The sequence below is a fragment of the Passer montanus genome, unplaced genomic scaffold (genome assembly GCF_014805655.1).
Source record: "Passer montanus isolate IOZ18808 unplaced genomic scaffold, ASM1480565v1 scaffold3, whole genome shotgun sequence".
Taxonomy (NCBI): Eukaryota; Metazoa; Chordata; class Aves; order Passeriformes; family Passeridae; genus Passer; species Passer montanus.
In genome coordinates, this window is record NW_024367707.1 from 1,166,839 (window position 1) to 1,183,272 (window position 16,434).

The 16,434-nt window shown below is 37.0% G+C and overlaps 1 protein-coding gene across 8 annotated transcripts in view; it reads left to right on the forward strand.

Moving 5' to 3' along the window:
- Positions 1 to 16,434, forward strand: part of DMD (dystrophin) — a 1,159,435-nt gene that overhangs the window by 953,143 nt on the left and 189,858 nt on the right. For 6 of the 8 annotated variants that reach the window (XM_039714180.1, XM_039714179.1, XM_039714182.1 and 3 more), the window contains 2 exons: positions 10,626 to 10,798; positions 15,365 to 15,521. In XM_039714180.1, the coding sequence (XP_039570114.1) occupies positions 10,626 to 10,798; positions 15,365 to 15,521 (330 nt within the window). Of the gene's footprint in view, positions 1 to 10,169; positions 10,276 to 10,625; positions 10,799 to 15,364; positions 15,522 to 16,434 lie in introns of those variants that run through there. The other 2 variants (XM_039714185.1, XM_039714187.1) reach the window with 2 other exon arrangements.

A 16,434-nucleotide genomic window follows, 5' to 3' on the forward strand; every position in this document is an offset into this window, starting at 1 on the left:
TGAAGATACCCCTGCTCATCTAGCAAGGGTTGTACTAGATGGTATCCAAAGCTCTTCTCCAACCCAAGCCATTTTATGATTTTATGAAAGGAGGAAGATGTTTTAAGAGCTGAATTTATGTCTTATTATCTTAATCTGATTTGACTGATAATAAGTTAAACTAATTTTCCCTTTCCAAGTCTGTTCTATCCATGATGGTAACTGGTGAGGGATCTCTCCCTGTCCTTACCTTCATCCAGGAGCCTTTTGTTTTATCTTCTCCCCCACTAGCCAGCTCAGGAGAGCACCTAGCATCCAGAAAGGGTCAGCCATCACAGTGTGCATGAGCAAGACATATTTTTCTCAGTATTAAATTAAGTATGGGGCTTGTTTGTTTGTTATTAATGTGTGTTGTTTTTGTTCTGATTGAATCTGAAGAGAATCTAGGAGGCCCATTTTCAGATGGCTGCAGTTCTCTTTTAACTGAACTTATCCTGCTTCTCCTGCCTCCTGTCAGCAGGGTTCATACAAAAGCAAGTGTTGTTGGTATCTTTGAATGTTGAAATGCCTTTCAGAAACCTCTTGTATATGCAGTTGCTGCAAAAGCTACTGTGGGAGTAAAACAGTTATGGCCAGCAAGGTTTCCACAATAATTGTCCTTTTCATTTAATTTTCTTTTTCATAAAAATACAACTTTGTCTCTTGAGAAGGAGTTAGCATTCATTATGGACAATAAACTGACAGTCAGTTCTTTTTTGTTGCAATCTGATGTGTTGTTTTTGACAGTGTCATTTCCAAGATTGCCTGTGGTACTATGCAGGGTTCTTCAGCATATTTTTTAGCTTTGGGTGGTGTAACTAATGTGGCTGGACTGCATGTTTGAGCAAAGTCTTCAGCTTTCTGAGCTACTTGAGCTCTACTTCCAAGTCTATTCCTGAATTTTCTGTATATGTGAGACCTTGGGTTATTTATGAACTGTTTTCTGAAGAAGTATCTCTCAGCCATGTGTTTGTGTCACATTTAGTGGATCATTGAGACCAATGAAAAAAACATATCCAAAACTTCTGGATGTGAGAGTGACTTTGATGTGATCAGCAGTGAAGTCAAGTACTTGCAGTGTCCTGTGTCAGCAATTTATAAAGTGTTTGATAAGTAATCTTGACCGAAGAGCCATGAAAGCAATTCCAGGGTATAAACCTGGGACTGGATGGAATACTTTGGAGTGACAGTAGGTGAAGAGGCATATTTGATCTCTACAGAAACCTAAGTAAGAGCATATGAATTTCCTGCAGTATTTAAGATCTGCCTGATATAGTGGCTTACTGACAAGAGTGAATTCTGTCTTCTGAGAGCATATCTAAGCTTTATGAATTCTTATTTAAGTTTAAAGAGAAAGAGTCTGATTCTAGATGGGAAGCATGCTTTTTGTTTGCTTGTTTGTTTAATTTTACATGTATTTGCTCTATTACCTCCATTACTGTATGCTCACCTCTGTTCCTTTGTTAGTACCAAGTATACTTTAAAAGTGTGCATTTCACTTTTCTTACCTTCTTGCCTTTGAGTCTTGGAGATGGTTTTCTTATCTGGATCTAGATGAAAATACTAACATGACTTGACCAGTATGACTTCTGAATGAAAATAATTTAGTTTTTATTATGATAGTGGAGTTATTTATCTTTTACTGAAATGAAGGGAAGACAGAAGGAACAAGTGTATTTCTTTTCAATTGGTGGATTTGAGAAACTCAGTGATTCAACTTAATTAATTTTTTTAATGTCAAACTGAAAAACATGAACAGAAGTTAGTTTTCACCCCCAAGCGACTTTTCTCCTAAAAAAATATGTTAAGACACAAGTTTATCTCATGTCAGATTTTGCTGGTGATATCATTATTTTTTTCAGTGACACTTGCCATTTTAACCTGATACTGCATTTACTGTGGGAGTACATGCATCTTGCTAGTAAATCCAAGAAAATACCAAATAATTATTTTCAGAATATAAATCTTATTCAGAGACCCCTTGATACAGGAGTTATGTTCAATTTTGCTTTTGAATTCTGGCTGCAGCAAAACATGGTTAGACTGCCACAGAGAGACCAATCAATATGATAGTTAAAGTTGCTATTTTGAAGGATATTTTTAAAAATTAATTCTTTTTTCTGGTTCTGAACTTTTGCCAGTTATTTGCTTATTTCAAGACAGTCAACATACATTATTAAAGCACCTAAAATAAATCATGCAGAACATGATTCTGATGTGGTTCAGCTTATTGAGAAAAGCATAAAGCTATGGAATTTCTTAGAGCTGAAAACTAATGAGGATGGACCTTTCTGTCAAATTCCTCTCTGGTGCAGCTCTCCAGTACAGCAGCAGTCAGAATGTTTGAACACCTCAGAGGGCAGGGTAGCAGCAACAAGTCAACATTTTAATTCATTTAATTAATTTTACCCATTTTAATTCAGCTGTTGAGTTTGGGGTGTTGACACAGTACAGGTTTAAAGGTGGAAGCCCTGGTGTTGTGGTCAGAGTTGGTGTGACCAGGGGGATTTGGGGTTTGAGGGTCAGAAGGGAAAGCCCACGGGAGGGAGGCGGTGGCATCACCTTCCCCACAGGACACTGTTGGTGGCAGCTCCTCTCTGCAGCCACCCTGCTCCTGAGCCTGACAGCTCCTTCTATTCCTGTGCCAGCCCTCTTCAGGGCTGCCTGAGCCTCTGCTGCATTTAGAGGGGAGTCCATTTACACAGGGAGAGGCCATAAGTGGTAGCTTTGGCCTGTTGGCTTCTCTCTGAGTGTTTAGACCCATGGTGCCCCTCACACTGAGCAGGCTTGTAGTTAAAACATCAGCAATGAGATAAAACCAACTTTCCTCGTGGCAGTTTAAACCCAGGTCATGTTAATGAGTAAACCAACCAACACTTGGTGAATTCTGTCTTGTTGTGACAGGAACAGCCAACATCAATTGTTGAAGTGACTTTGATAACACTTGACTGCTGCACAGCAGCTTTCTCTCTGGGGTAACTTTGCTGGCATCTCTTGCTTAAAGCCTAGGAAGTCAGAAGATCCTGAGGCCACACTAGCATGACCTGGATTTCCACTGAAAATCAAGATGAAGTGTTCTTTTGCCCTTTATGCTGCCCAAGTGCCTGCCTTTCCGGGTCCTTTCTCCAGGACACCTCCAGTAGGGAGGATTTGACACAAGTAGTACGGAAGCACTGGAGCTTTGCCCACATTGCCTGTTGCATAATGCCCACCAATTAACCTGTCCTTGATTAAGAACAGTTAATTGCAGTGGATCTTGTATGCTCTTAGAGAAGAACACCTGAAATAGTATAAATTCCTAACTGAAACCTAATCACCTACAGAACAAGGAGTCCTAAAAGGAGTCCTAAAACTATAAGAGTTATTGTTCTGCTTGATCCAGCTTTAGTAATGTGCAACATATGAGACCTCTAGTTTCTGCTTTATGGTTTGGGTTGTTCTCTTTTAAGAATATTTTATGTTTTTTTAATTAATTGAGAATCATGTTGTGAAACTGATGTACCAATTATTTTTCTTCAGACATCAATGATGTTAGCAACAAAAACTTTAAATGTCAGAATATTTTTTTTAAAGAAAAGAAGATTGCAAAAAATTATTTGTAATGGAAGAAATTAGGATAATGCTTTGAACAGAAATAATTTCTTTTAAGTATAAAATGCCTTCAATTTTTGTTTTAAAAGGATCTGAAAGAGGATTGTATATGTTCATGTATTTAGGGAAGGATGAATGGGTCTATGAGTATCATAGGTGCTAAAACATGAGATACCTTATTGTTACATGTTGGTGTACTGTGAAACAAATATTTCTTTATGTACAAATATTTTTTTCTTCTAAAAAAGGTCATTTATAATTAACAGATATCAGATATTTTTCACTATTGGTTGGTAAAAGAAGAAAAAATGCTGTCCTTTTGTCTTTCATAAGATTTTTTTTCCCTCCAGACCTAAAGATAGTTTTCAACCTTTCCAGGTATGTGTGGTAAATGGAAATCAGTATTAATTTGAAGTATTGGAATGTCAGCAGAACTAGGAGAGGTAATGCTCTGCAAACTATCCAACAGGATTTTAGGACCTTGCATGAGTAACTAAGTGGAGGTAAATGTTTTTGTAGAGGAGGATACTCTTTGTGCAGTTACTGTTTGATCTCTGGAAAGCGAGGAGAGGAAAAATTAGATATACTGAAAGTAACAGCACAATTATTTTGCTGCAGGAAGGCTGTCAAAAGATTGACAGGGTGAGTGTGCTGACAGCATGTGCAGGTGGAGTGGGATCAGACATTCATTTAAGTATGGGGGTTGGGATGTGCATATTTGCTGGGAGCAGACCTCCTTCTAAAACCCAGAAAACTTCTAGTTTGTAATGGGCCTTATGGTTCTGCTTTCAGAAAATCGTGTGTATGATTCTGTGCACATTTATGCTGTTTCCCTCCCACTCACTCTAATCTCAAATACAGATTTCAAAGGCAGATAGCTGAGCCCATTCTTCGACATCTCAGTAGAGGTGGCTGATTTTCTGACACACAGAACACTTACAACTCCTACTTGAAAAATGTGCTTTGTTTGCCTTGATGGATTGGCTTGCCTGAAAGAGAGTACAGGCTATGTTAGTAAAATACATATTTATATTTTACACCATACAGTAAAAGTTCTTCATTTCTGTGGCTACAAGGAATTTTTCTTCATTAGTGTAACCCCAGAATAACATGAGGTTTTTTTCTATTTAGGGTTTGCATCCTAGATATAATGACAAGAAAAGTAGTGAAAATAATAATTTCCCTTAAAGTCACTATTATCAGAGTAGGATATATTTCTTTAGACAAGGATCAAATCCTAAATGAAACTATAAATGAAGAAAGATTTCTTTAAACATTTGTTTCTTTATTTTATATTTATTCATATCTTCATTACATGTAAATGAAAGCAGGAGTTTTCTCAGTCTTCAAGAAGCATATCCAAGAAGTCCAAAAATTCCTTCCAAACACATGAAATTAGCTAATAATTGAATACAAATTAATTGCTAGAGGTCTCAAAAAATTTATTATTTTTCTGTTATCAAAGGAGAAATATAAGACCTTGGTGCTATGGGCAAAAAGTCAGGTCTGTGAATAAATATTTGCACACTAGAAACATGTATATGTTCAAATGATTGTGTTAGTGGTTTTAAAGAGTTACTATTCCAAAGCTGAGGCAGCTCATGTAAATGAAATCAAGAAGCCCACACTGCATTTGCAGTTACTGTCAGCTAGAGATTGCTACATCCTTAGATGCACCATGAGGTCTCTTGCAATCTGAATATAACCCAAACTGAAGGCTCTTTTGCCTGTTTATAAAAATAATATTTTCTGAAAACACAGCCCAACTTGCTAAAGAAAGCTTTTTATAATCTTCTGTTAGATGAAAGTAGCATTTTAATATGAAGTTTGGTTACATCTTTATTCTGGGACTTATAGAATTTTAAACCCTAACAATGACAGATGCAACTTAAACGGATTGCTTTCTGTAGGGCAAAGTTATACTTTTGGCTTCCATTCATCAGCGCTTGATTCTCTTTTGGAGGACTAGCTCTTACCCTTTTTTATCTTGAAAAATGTGTTGGGAAACCAGAAATGCCTTAATTATATTCATAAGCTTATCTTCACAATGGAAAAGACCTTTTTATCGTTCTTTTTAATCAAGTCATTAGCATGAAACTCAGAGATGTAATCATACCAGACTGGAATTGGGGTCATGCCATAGGCCAGCTGAATAGGAGGCTCCTTGGCATGGTGATGTATAGCCATTTCACAACAATGCTTTTAACTCAGTAAGTCTGCCCTTTAATTATATTTTAAATCTCATTTGAGAAGTTTTTATCATTATGTAAATTGCTCAGTGAATGGTCTCATTCTAAAGACTCAATAAAAGTTTTGCTTATGGACTGGGAGAGAAAATTACTTAAAAGCTTGGTGGGGAATGGGGAGCATCAAAGAAGGAAAAAAAAAACAAACCAAAAACAAATCCAACAACCAGTTTTTAAAAGAACTATGACATTTAAAAGAGAGCTTCCAAGGGACCAGAAATGCCTAGCAAACCAGCAGAAATGCTTCACTTGTTTGTTCCATCATTAATCTAAATCATAATATCTTCAGATACAAATGTTCTCTTTCAAAAAATTATACATTTATTTCTGTTCCAATGGTAACAACCAGCTCACAAGGAGAGATTGCTGTAAAGCCTAGTGCAAACTGCCTTCTGTTGCTAAAAACAAAAGAAACACATCAAGTGCACCTTGCACTGAATCTATCACTCAGGTGCTTAAAATGCATTTGATTTGTGTGCCCTTAATTCCACATCTCCAGAACTGTAACATTCACAAAACTCTCCCTCTGTCTAGCAGACAGGAGGCTAAGCTGTGATCCTGAGAGTGGTTCCATGTGCATGGATTTCTGTGCCTCCAAAGTCCGCTGGAGTGTGCCAGGGCACTGATAAAATGCCTCAAACTCTCTGAACCCTCACACGGAGTTTATGCTTTAGGCAGAATCAGAAATTTAGAGGAGTTTAGATGTAATTAAATGAAATCAAGTGGGATAATTAATTTGAAATCCAATTGCTAAACTGCTAAGATGTGCTTTACAGAGCTGCAAATAGAGGAGAACTAGGGTCCTTTAATTTCTTTAAATTATTGCATAATGAATTTTTTCTACCTTGTATAAAAGACAAATGTTTTGTCATCTGCACTGCACTGAATTCCATGTTTTCCATGACTCACCTATCGTCCAAGACAAAGAACAAATTCCTTCTTTCTAGGGCTTCATTTTACTTCCAAACTATCAATCCCTCTCTGGTGTATTGCCAAAATAATGGCAGATTTTGACATGTGTCTTGTCCTTTATATGTCATGTCTACATACTGCATGTGGGATATGAAGGATACTGACACTGATTAATTGTTTCTGCTAAGGTACCTCAAACCACATTGAATTCTTGCAGGACGAGCTGTGCTGGGTGGAAGCTGACAGAGCTTTGAGTGCACTGGATTTCACAGCAACAGCTCAGCTGTGCTTAGCAGGGCTCTGTGTAAAATAAAACCTGTGGAGCCACAGGTGAATTTCTTCTGCCTACCAAAAGAAAGAGGGCAGTGAGGATCTGTGCATTCCATGGAGAAAGGGAGCGGGAATGCCAAGGAGGAACTGAATTGGGCAAGTGAGGAACACACCCATTCCCTAGCTTTTTGGCAACATTGGGTATGGTCACTTACCATGCTAGTGTACTTCTCTGAAATCATGTGTAGTGGTTGCAAGAGCTCAGGACAAAAGTGAAACAGCCAGAGCAACTTTCCTCACCCTGTTTTACCCAAGACAGTTTTCCTCAAGGCAAAATGCATTTCATCTCTCTATCACCCTAGTTCTGTGTCTTAGCTGCACACTTACTCTATAGAATAAAATAATGTAAGTACACATTTTTAAATTTTTCATACATGTTCAGTTTTTACAAACAAATATTATGGTGCCTTTTGTCATCTAACTGTCTAGTTCATCTTAATAAAGGACTTCACTCAGCACCTAATGGAGTTGTTCTTTCCAGGCAGTTCAGCTCACTTTAGGCAGTAACTTGTGATGAAAAAGATGCTTTTCATTTTGCTCTCTGCTCTTTTTAAGAGTAGATAGCCAATCTTTTTTCAGCACAGTCTCAGTAATAACAACTACAGCAAAAATGCAGCATACAGTCCAACTGTAACTCAGTAGAATTATACCAGGATTGATTTTTTTATCTTCTGTAGTCTTTTAATGTGTTTGAACACATTGGAAAATATGAAAGTGAAATAAATAATATATGTTTAGTCTATATGCTATGATTCTTGGTATGGCAAGTAATGGCAGCATGCTTTTGCAAATATTTTAGCAATTTTTGAGATTAAATAGCACTTCCTGCTTTACTGTTGTCAAGAAAAAGAATAATTGTGTTTTTTGAACATGAATTTATTTCTTTCAGAAAACAAATAAAAAGTGTATAGATCTTTTTCTTATATGTTCTCTGCTTCTCTTGGGATCTCTAAGTGTCACAAAGAAAGGTTCTGAAATGCACCAACCTAAATGGAGAAAATATCTTTGTTGTCTTGCTTCTTTGTCAGTGTAGGCTTCCTTCACAGCTGCAGTAAACTGCTTTTGGGAGCATTAGAAGCAGTACAGTATACACAAGTAATTTGGAATAAGGAAAACTCGGTCTTGAATATTAAGCTTTTGATAAGGATACTTCACTTTTCATGTTCATTGTCCACTTAACTGTCCAGATGTGTTGTGATACTATGTGGTATTCTGAAATAAAAGGATGTGATTTGCTTTTACTTTCTGAATTATGTATGTGTCTGGAGAAAAAAAATAAAAGGTGTAGACTATAAGACACATTTTCTAAACAGAAGAAAAATGTGGAAAGGTTTTTTTTCCTTCAATTTTTTCTTATATATTGCTATGAGTGTATGTGTGGTAAAACACCAAGAGGGCACAGATTTGACAGCTTCCTACGGTGAATAGTTATTCAACATGTCTCATGGCACATGTTCTTGCCAAGGAAAAGGAACAAGCTTGTAAGTTTGGTGTTTCCATCACTACCCTGAAAACTAAGAACTTTGTGCAACAGGTAGTGCATGTAATTCTTTTGTCCAGTAATGGATTTATTGTTTATTAAATGTAGGAGGACCTTAGAACTATACAGACATTAACAGTTAACTTTTTTTCTGTGGACTTTATCCTTTCTTACACATTGTTTCAGCTGTTTACATCAGTACTGTTATACTTCACCTAATTTAAATAATATCTCCAAATACATTCATGGAAAAAAATGAATTTGGTAATAGAGTATTCTTCATTCAAGTAAACAAAAATGAAGTATCACAGCTGGAAGTTGAAGTTAGCAACATTCAGACTTGAAATAAAATACAAATTTTCAAGTAAGGACATTCATACCTGGAATATTGTACATTTTTATGTACCTTAATTAGGCCATTTTTAAAAATATAAATTGCTTGAACAACAATAAATAAATAAAATATTTATAATACACTTGCATTCTGCAGAGTTACCTCTGATGTACATCAAACAAATTCCTGTCTTTACTGCTTGAATGACAATAGATAAGTAAAATATGTTGGAGAAGGTTTTTTACTCTGTACCAAATATATTGCTAGCCCACCTTAAAACTTCCCCAAATATTATGATGGTCATTGCTGTGAAAGGTATCCAGTTAAGGACATTTGGAACAGCAGTAGGTGATCAAGGGCAATCTACTCATGATTCAGTGCAGCTAACATTGCACTTAAAATATCAAATAAAACCAATTCAATTAAGAACACACCAAGTAGACAGATTGTGTGCTCCCCTCTTTCAAAGTCATTCTTCTGAAGAAAATTGCAACAAATTTCCATTGGGGACTCTCTGTGGTGCTTAGTTAGTGCTAGGTCTTGTTCTCAAATGCCATAAATCATTTCCTCTTCCCCACTTTATCTTTAGAACTCCCATTTCAGGCAGAAAGAAACCACCACCAGAAATCTTAGTGCTCCAGCATCTCAGGAGAAAATGTGGAGCTTTATTCATGATTCAGTATTTCTTTGTGTCTTTGTGTGCTTCTTTGTTTGAAAGTAAAAGTACTTTTGTGCAAATGTGGCTGCATATAAAGTGCATGTACGCTCATTCATGTACGTGTTGGAATTATTATTATTATTATTTTTATTCCATTTAATGACCTTGATTCAACCACTGTTCTCTGCAAATGAATCTGACCTTGTGGAGCTGCAGCATGCGAACGTCTTGGGGAAGGGCAGCCAGCATACAAAGGCTGCATTGAGTGTGTGGGCAGGCAGGAATGCTGGTACCAGGCAGCTCTCTAAAGAATGTTCTTTTGGCAGAAACAGCCGTGCTAAAAATGAGGGGGAAAAAATGAATTCAAAATTTAGAGCTGGCCTGCAGTTACGAGGCGATAAGAAAAGTTGGCTGTTCAACATGAGCTGCCAGTTGCATATTCCAGGTCCTTGCTATTCTCAGGCCCTCCTACAGCCGTGGCCCCAACCAGTGTTTTGATACAGCACAAAGTGGCTGTTTATTGCTATTGACTGCTGGGGCCTGTGCTCCAAAATGCGTTCTGTCAACAGAATCTAAGTGAACTTGGCATTTTAAAGCCTGGCTGCTGCATACTCCTAGATTCTTTGGAATTGCCATGCAGCAGGACCAGTGTTGCAGTCCCCAGCTCAAACTGAAAATGTTGCACAGGAAGACGTATCATGTGCAGGTCAGATTTACCTGAGATCCTGAGGGTTTTGTGGTTCTTTGCTTTTCCCACATCAGCACAGTTAACATATCTTGTCCTCACTTTGTTGCCTATCAAAGGCTGCACCTTTGGCTTTCTAAATTTTGTTCAGGATACTCCGTATGGAAAAAAAAATGGGTCATATTCAATGCAAACGGTCTTTATGTGAAAGGGAAACATAGCTTTGTATACAGGACACAATATTGCTGTAAAAGGAGTAATCAAAACCTGTGCTCTGTGTTGCACTGAGGATTTTTCTACTCTTTTGAAAAATATTTGTTTCTGTGATTTTTTAAAGAAATCAGATATATTGTTTTCTATTGCTTCCATAGGAACTACAGGCAGAAATTGATGCTCACACTGACATCTTTCACAACCTGGATGAAAATGGGCAGAAAATCCTGAGATCCCTGGAAGGCTCTGAGGATGCAACCCTGCTGCAGAGACGTCTGGATAACATGAACCTCAGATGGAGTGAACTTAGGAAGAAATCTCTAAACATTAGGTAGGACCTGACCCTAAGCAAAAGCCTATTGTTGGTATATTAAATGGAATGCTACAATTTGCAAGTAAAAAGGTTTAATGTTGTTTCTGTTAGCACTGTTTGTGTCTATTTTGAAATTATTCATGCTGCTTTGGATGTTGGCTTAACTTTGTAGGAACTATTATGTTTTCGGGTGTGAAAATAATAGCAGAGTATTAGGGTTTGAGGGCTATGATGGAGTTTTGTAATTACAGAAAGAAATAGTAACTTTACCCCCTCTAAATATGGGCTTTTTCTAGAACTGGGTATGACTTATCAGTGAGTCATGAAAGAAAGTGATTAAATAGCCAATATTTATGATAAGCTTCATTTTAAAGACTGCTATTTCCAGTGCAAAACTAAAAATATCCTCACAAATGAGAATACAAATTATTTAAGATTTTAACTGTTGTCAGGAAAATGGACAGAATTGCTAAATAAAATCTAGAAGTAAAAGAAATCCATAAGTAGTATTATGAGAGGAAACACTTTTTTTTGCAAGGAGAAATATAATAAATGGTAACATTACAAATTATCAAGTGGTCATTCAGCCTTCAATGAACTGAAGGTTTCATTTCAAAATAAATTGTCCTGGAAACTTTTCTCCAGAAATACGGCTTTTGCAATAGACAACCCAGCTCAGTTGCACTTGGTCTTGGGCATTTTTTCATTTTCTCACTTGCTGTGTGTTGGTGGTAGTTCAGAGGGCAGCAAAAGACAGAAGTGTTTTCCAAAGTAATGTATGAAATATTAGCTTTTTTCAGCTCAGGTCCTGAGGGAGGTCAGGCTGTGTAATGACAAAAACCATCTTTGTATCATCAATCATTAAAAATAAATGAAGGCTGTGATGTTGAAAAGATATTCGTAACTAAAGAAAAAGAGACATATTCCTCCTTTTTTTTTCTTTCCGAGGAGCAAAAGAAGAGGAACAAAACCCTTCAAAGTGTCTGAGATGTTTTTGTTTACATGCCTTTTACCCATGAACATGCTCAAATACAGTGATTTTTGAGATAAAAACAAATAGTCATTTATCCAAATAGCAGTAATTAAATGTATGGGACTTTCTGTCTTTCTTTTTTTGGAGTTTAATGTATTGTTGTCATTAGCTGACTCAGAACCAGTAAACCCCAGTTATATCACAGTGACTTCCTGCATTGCACATTCAAAGCAACAAACCTTCTCTCTAAAATCTATGCTTCCAATAAAAAGGCTTATGGTTTTCAATAACTTAGTGATTCGGATAAGAAACAATTCTTAAATTCTCAGACATTTGGTTTAAGTGTTGCTGGCCACCAGACAAAATTAAAAGGCTCTTCCCAGTCTGCCTGTTTGGAGATCTTTCTATCCACAGCACAGAATGGAATAGATTTCCTCATAACTAGCAGTGTTTACACAAAAGAGGGATTAGAGAACACACATGAAATGTTCTCCAGACATTAGTCTCATAAGTTTCTTTGTTTAGTGTCATTTTTAGTCTGCTGAAACAGAAGACCCTGGGTGGGTATTCTTTTCTAAAATCATTAGATAAAATATATGGTAGATATTACAGAGAAGCCAAGTTCTTTTCCATTCCTCCCTTTCTTTCATCCTGATATGTCAGCACAGTTTACCCTAATAAACACTTTCTTTCTTATAAATATTTTTAATATTATTTTAGTATTATCTCTTTTATCTGCACATCTTGGACACAGTCATAAATATATGTTTGTGTATGCATATAATGTGCACTGGTGTGTGCATGCATAAACCTGTATTCCTGAAGATGAAGGAAGAGCAGAACAAGACAGGTTCTGGGAAAAAAAGTCACCCAGCTGAGGAAGGTCAGAGCACAGCAGCAGTAACAAACCCCTTCAGGTCACTCTTTGCATTTTTCCCTGTAAAGCCAGGGGAAGCAGGGAAGAAGTGTTTGCTTCCATTTGCTGCCTTTCTCCAGAAGAGGTGGAAGCTTGCCTCTGCCAAGATAAACATGAGACAAGGAAATTAGTCTGAATCAGAAACTTGACTCCTTGACTGTCTCCTGTGCTAAAATCCTGTGGTCCTTGCTCTGGTTGTTGCCTCCTGCAGCTCTCCATAAATACCCCAGCTTCTCTCCCCCTTGCTCCTTCCAGAACTATCATGGAATGAAAGAATAGTTTGGGTTGGAAGGGACTGTTTAGATCTCCAGTGCCACCCCCCTGCCATGGGCAAGGACACATTCAGCTTGCTCAAAGCTACATCCAGCCTGGACTTGAACCCTTCCAGGGATGGGGCATCTGCAACTTCTCTGGACAATTTGTTCTAGTGCCTCATCACCCTAATGTAAATAATTTATAATATATGAACATATATACAATCTAAATGTTTTAGCTTGCAGGGCCTTCTCCAGACTTCACTGCCTGCAGGACTGGCCTCCCCCTGCTGTGAAGTTTTGCCCCAGCTCCCAGATGCCCTGTGAGAGAACAGATCAAAAGGCCTGATCTATGAGTGTCCTTCACATGTAGGATCTATGTCTGTCCTTCACATGTAGCATTTTAAGTTTGAAAAAAGAGAAGATTTTGCATTAGCTCACACACTTTGAGAGCAGCTGAATTTTCTGTCAGCGTGTGGCTGATCTGCCTCTTTCTTTTCTCTTTCCTTGCCACTTTACCTGATTTAAGAGGTTGGAAAGAAGACAGGATTCACAGAGTATTTCACAGAAATGCAACTGTCTCTACCTTGATCAATTCATCATTTCCATATCCAAACTAAGTAATAAGGTTTGCAAAAATGCTGAGTCCATATTTTTCACATTTCTTTATAGAGCAATATATATAAGGTATAGGAGTGGAATTCTTAGTGTCAGAAGAGAATGATTTTATGTGCAATCACTGTAGAAGAAGACAAATGTTATATGAACAAGGTAAAACTTAAACAGAAATGTATGAAATAAAAGAAAATTTGACTTTATTTCCCAGCACTTTGTTCTAGTGCCTCATCACCCTAATGTAAATAATTTATAATATATGAACATATATACAATCTAAATGTTTTAGCTTGCAGGGCCTTCTCCAGACTTCACTGCCTGCAGGACTGGCCTCCCCCTGCTGTGAAGTTTTGCCCCAGCTCCCAGATGCCCTGTGAGAGAACAGATCAAAAGGCCTGATCTATGAGTGTCCTTCACATGTAGGATCTATGTCTGTCCTTCACATGTAGCATTTTAAGTTTGAAAAAAGAGAAGATTTTGCATTAGCTCACACACTTTGAGAGCAGCTGAATTTTCTGTCAGCGTGTGGCTGATCTGCCTCTTTCTTTTCTCTTTCCTTGCCACTTTACCTGATTTAAGAGGTTGGAAAGAAGACAGGATTCACAGAGCATTTCACAGAAATGCAACTGTCTCTACCTTGATCAATTCATCATTTCCATATCCAAACTAAGTAATAAGGTTTGCAAAAATGCTGAGTCCATATTTTTCACATTTCTTTATAGAGCAATATATATAAGGTATAGGAGTGGAATTCTTAGTGTCAGAAGAGAATGAGTTTCTATGTAAATACTGTAGTAGCAGCAAAAGGTAAGAGGAACAAGGTAAAACTTGAACAGAAATGTATGAAATAAAAGAAAATTTGACTTTATTTCCCAGCACATTTTTTCACTTTACTGTTATGTAATACTCCTTTGGTTTGAGTTACTAAGAGGATTTCTTATGTTACTTGGAGGTCAATTAGGACTTTTTTTCCAAACCAGAAATTTAAAAATTGCATATTCATAAGTACAGAAAGACAAAATTTTAGTGGGGTTTATCTAAATACAGAGAAAATGTAATATTTTGTCAGTCCAGCCACAGAAAACAATTGCTAAAATTTAGAAGCTCAATACTTGATCCCAAAAAAACACATTCATGCATATACAGAGGAAATCTTTAGAAAATGTCCTTATGATGGAGACCTTTTTTTTTGCATAAAATAATATATTGTCTTTTCATTTTCCCGGTGTTTCAAATAGTTTCAATCACACCTCTGTTTAAATGACATTGACATTTGGCTAGATAGTATATGAGGATTTTATTGGCTTTGACAATTTCCTCATGACATTTTTTTAAAAAATGGCATTGGTTCTCTTATTTTAGAAAATTTAGATAATTAATCTTGTGTAAGTTGAATGGTTTGTGTAATGGTTTAGAGAAATGCTTGCTCTTCACTTGAGTTGGGGAACTACTCTCTCCATTTCAGGCAAATAATGTCCCAGTCATCCTAAGTGATGACTACATTTCTCATGTTAGTCATACACAGTATTTGTGCACTTCTAGTGAGACTGACAATTCAGCACAGCCATTACTCACTGCTGAAGAGGGAAACTAAAAAGCAAAAAACCCCCAACCAATCAAAAACAAAATCAGATGCGAAAAAAAGCCAGGACTGTGGAACCAAATTTAAATCAGTGTTGCCAGAATGTAATTCAAAGCTACTGAAGCAATTAAAAAATCATTAACTTAATGAAACACTAGGATCTTTCTCAGTAAATAAGCTTGTACATTCTGGGTTTTACTTCCATTGTGCCTGAATCTATTTTATATTTAACACATGCTTTCAGATCCCATTTGGAAGCCAGTACCGACCAGTGGAAGCGATTGCATCTCTCTCTTCAGGAACTTTTGGCATGGCTGCAGTTGAAGGAGGATGAATTAAAACAGCAAGCACCCATTGGTGGAGATCTTCCCACTGTGCAGAAACAGAATGATATTCATCGGGTATGTTGGTGGTTTTTTTATTATATTTTGGTCATTGTTTTTTCCTTCGCAGGCTAGTGCTGCATGGCACAGTCCTTGTTGGAAAGAATTCCAGCTATAGCTTTCAAACATAGCAGAGAAAATCAGCCTTTTGGAGAAGGAGGTGTTAACAACCATGAGAGACCTATCACAGACAGGCAGATTTCATAGCCAGAACAATTACTAACCTAGTAATTTTTGTGGATTATATAATTATTTCTGATTGTTTTTCTAGCTCAGGCACTGATCTAGAAAATCATGTATACTTTTTGAAACCCTAGTTTGGATTTTGGAAACATTTGTGACTAGAGTAGCTGGTATCAGCTCTATTGCACAACTCTGCACCATGAAACTGTGGTGATAACTGGTTTCATCAGGAAATTCTTATGGAAATTCTTATGGGGGACCATTCTAGACTGAGATTGGTATTAAAAAAAGAACCTAAATAGAGCACTTGTACAGGAAGGTGTTTGTTGGTTTTTTTAAACCCACCAAATGAGCAAACCCCAGAATAATACTTCAGAATAATTCTCCATACAAAGATTCACACTGATTTTTGTTGTGGTGAGGGTATGCTTGGAGTATGTCTACAGTGTTTAATCAACTCACACCAGTCTGATGCTAACCCAGTGTCTGCTTTCACCTAAACAGTCTTGAATTTCATATGCCATTGAGGTCTATTCAGGTCTGAATGAGAAATCACAGTTCTAGTACCTCTATTGTTCAATATCCATTCAAGCTCTCCTCTCCTGCATCTCCATGTGTCTTTAATTAAAATAATGACATCATAGGAGGTTTTTACTTCCTGTTCGATGTCCAATTATGCTGCAGGGTGCTATCTGAAAAATTATTTTTCAAACAAATGTAATTTTTATTGAAAAATTTAAATTATCAG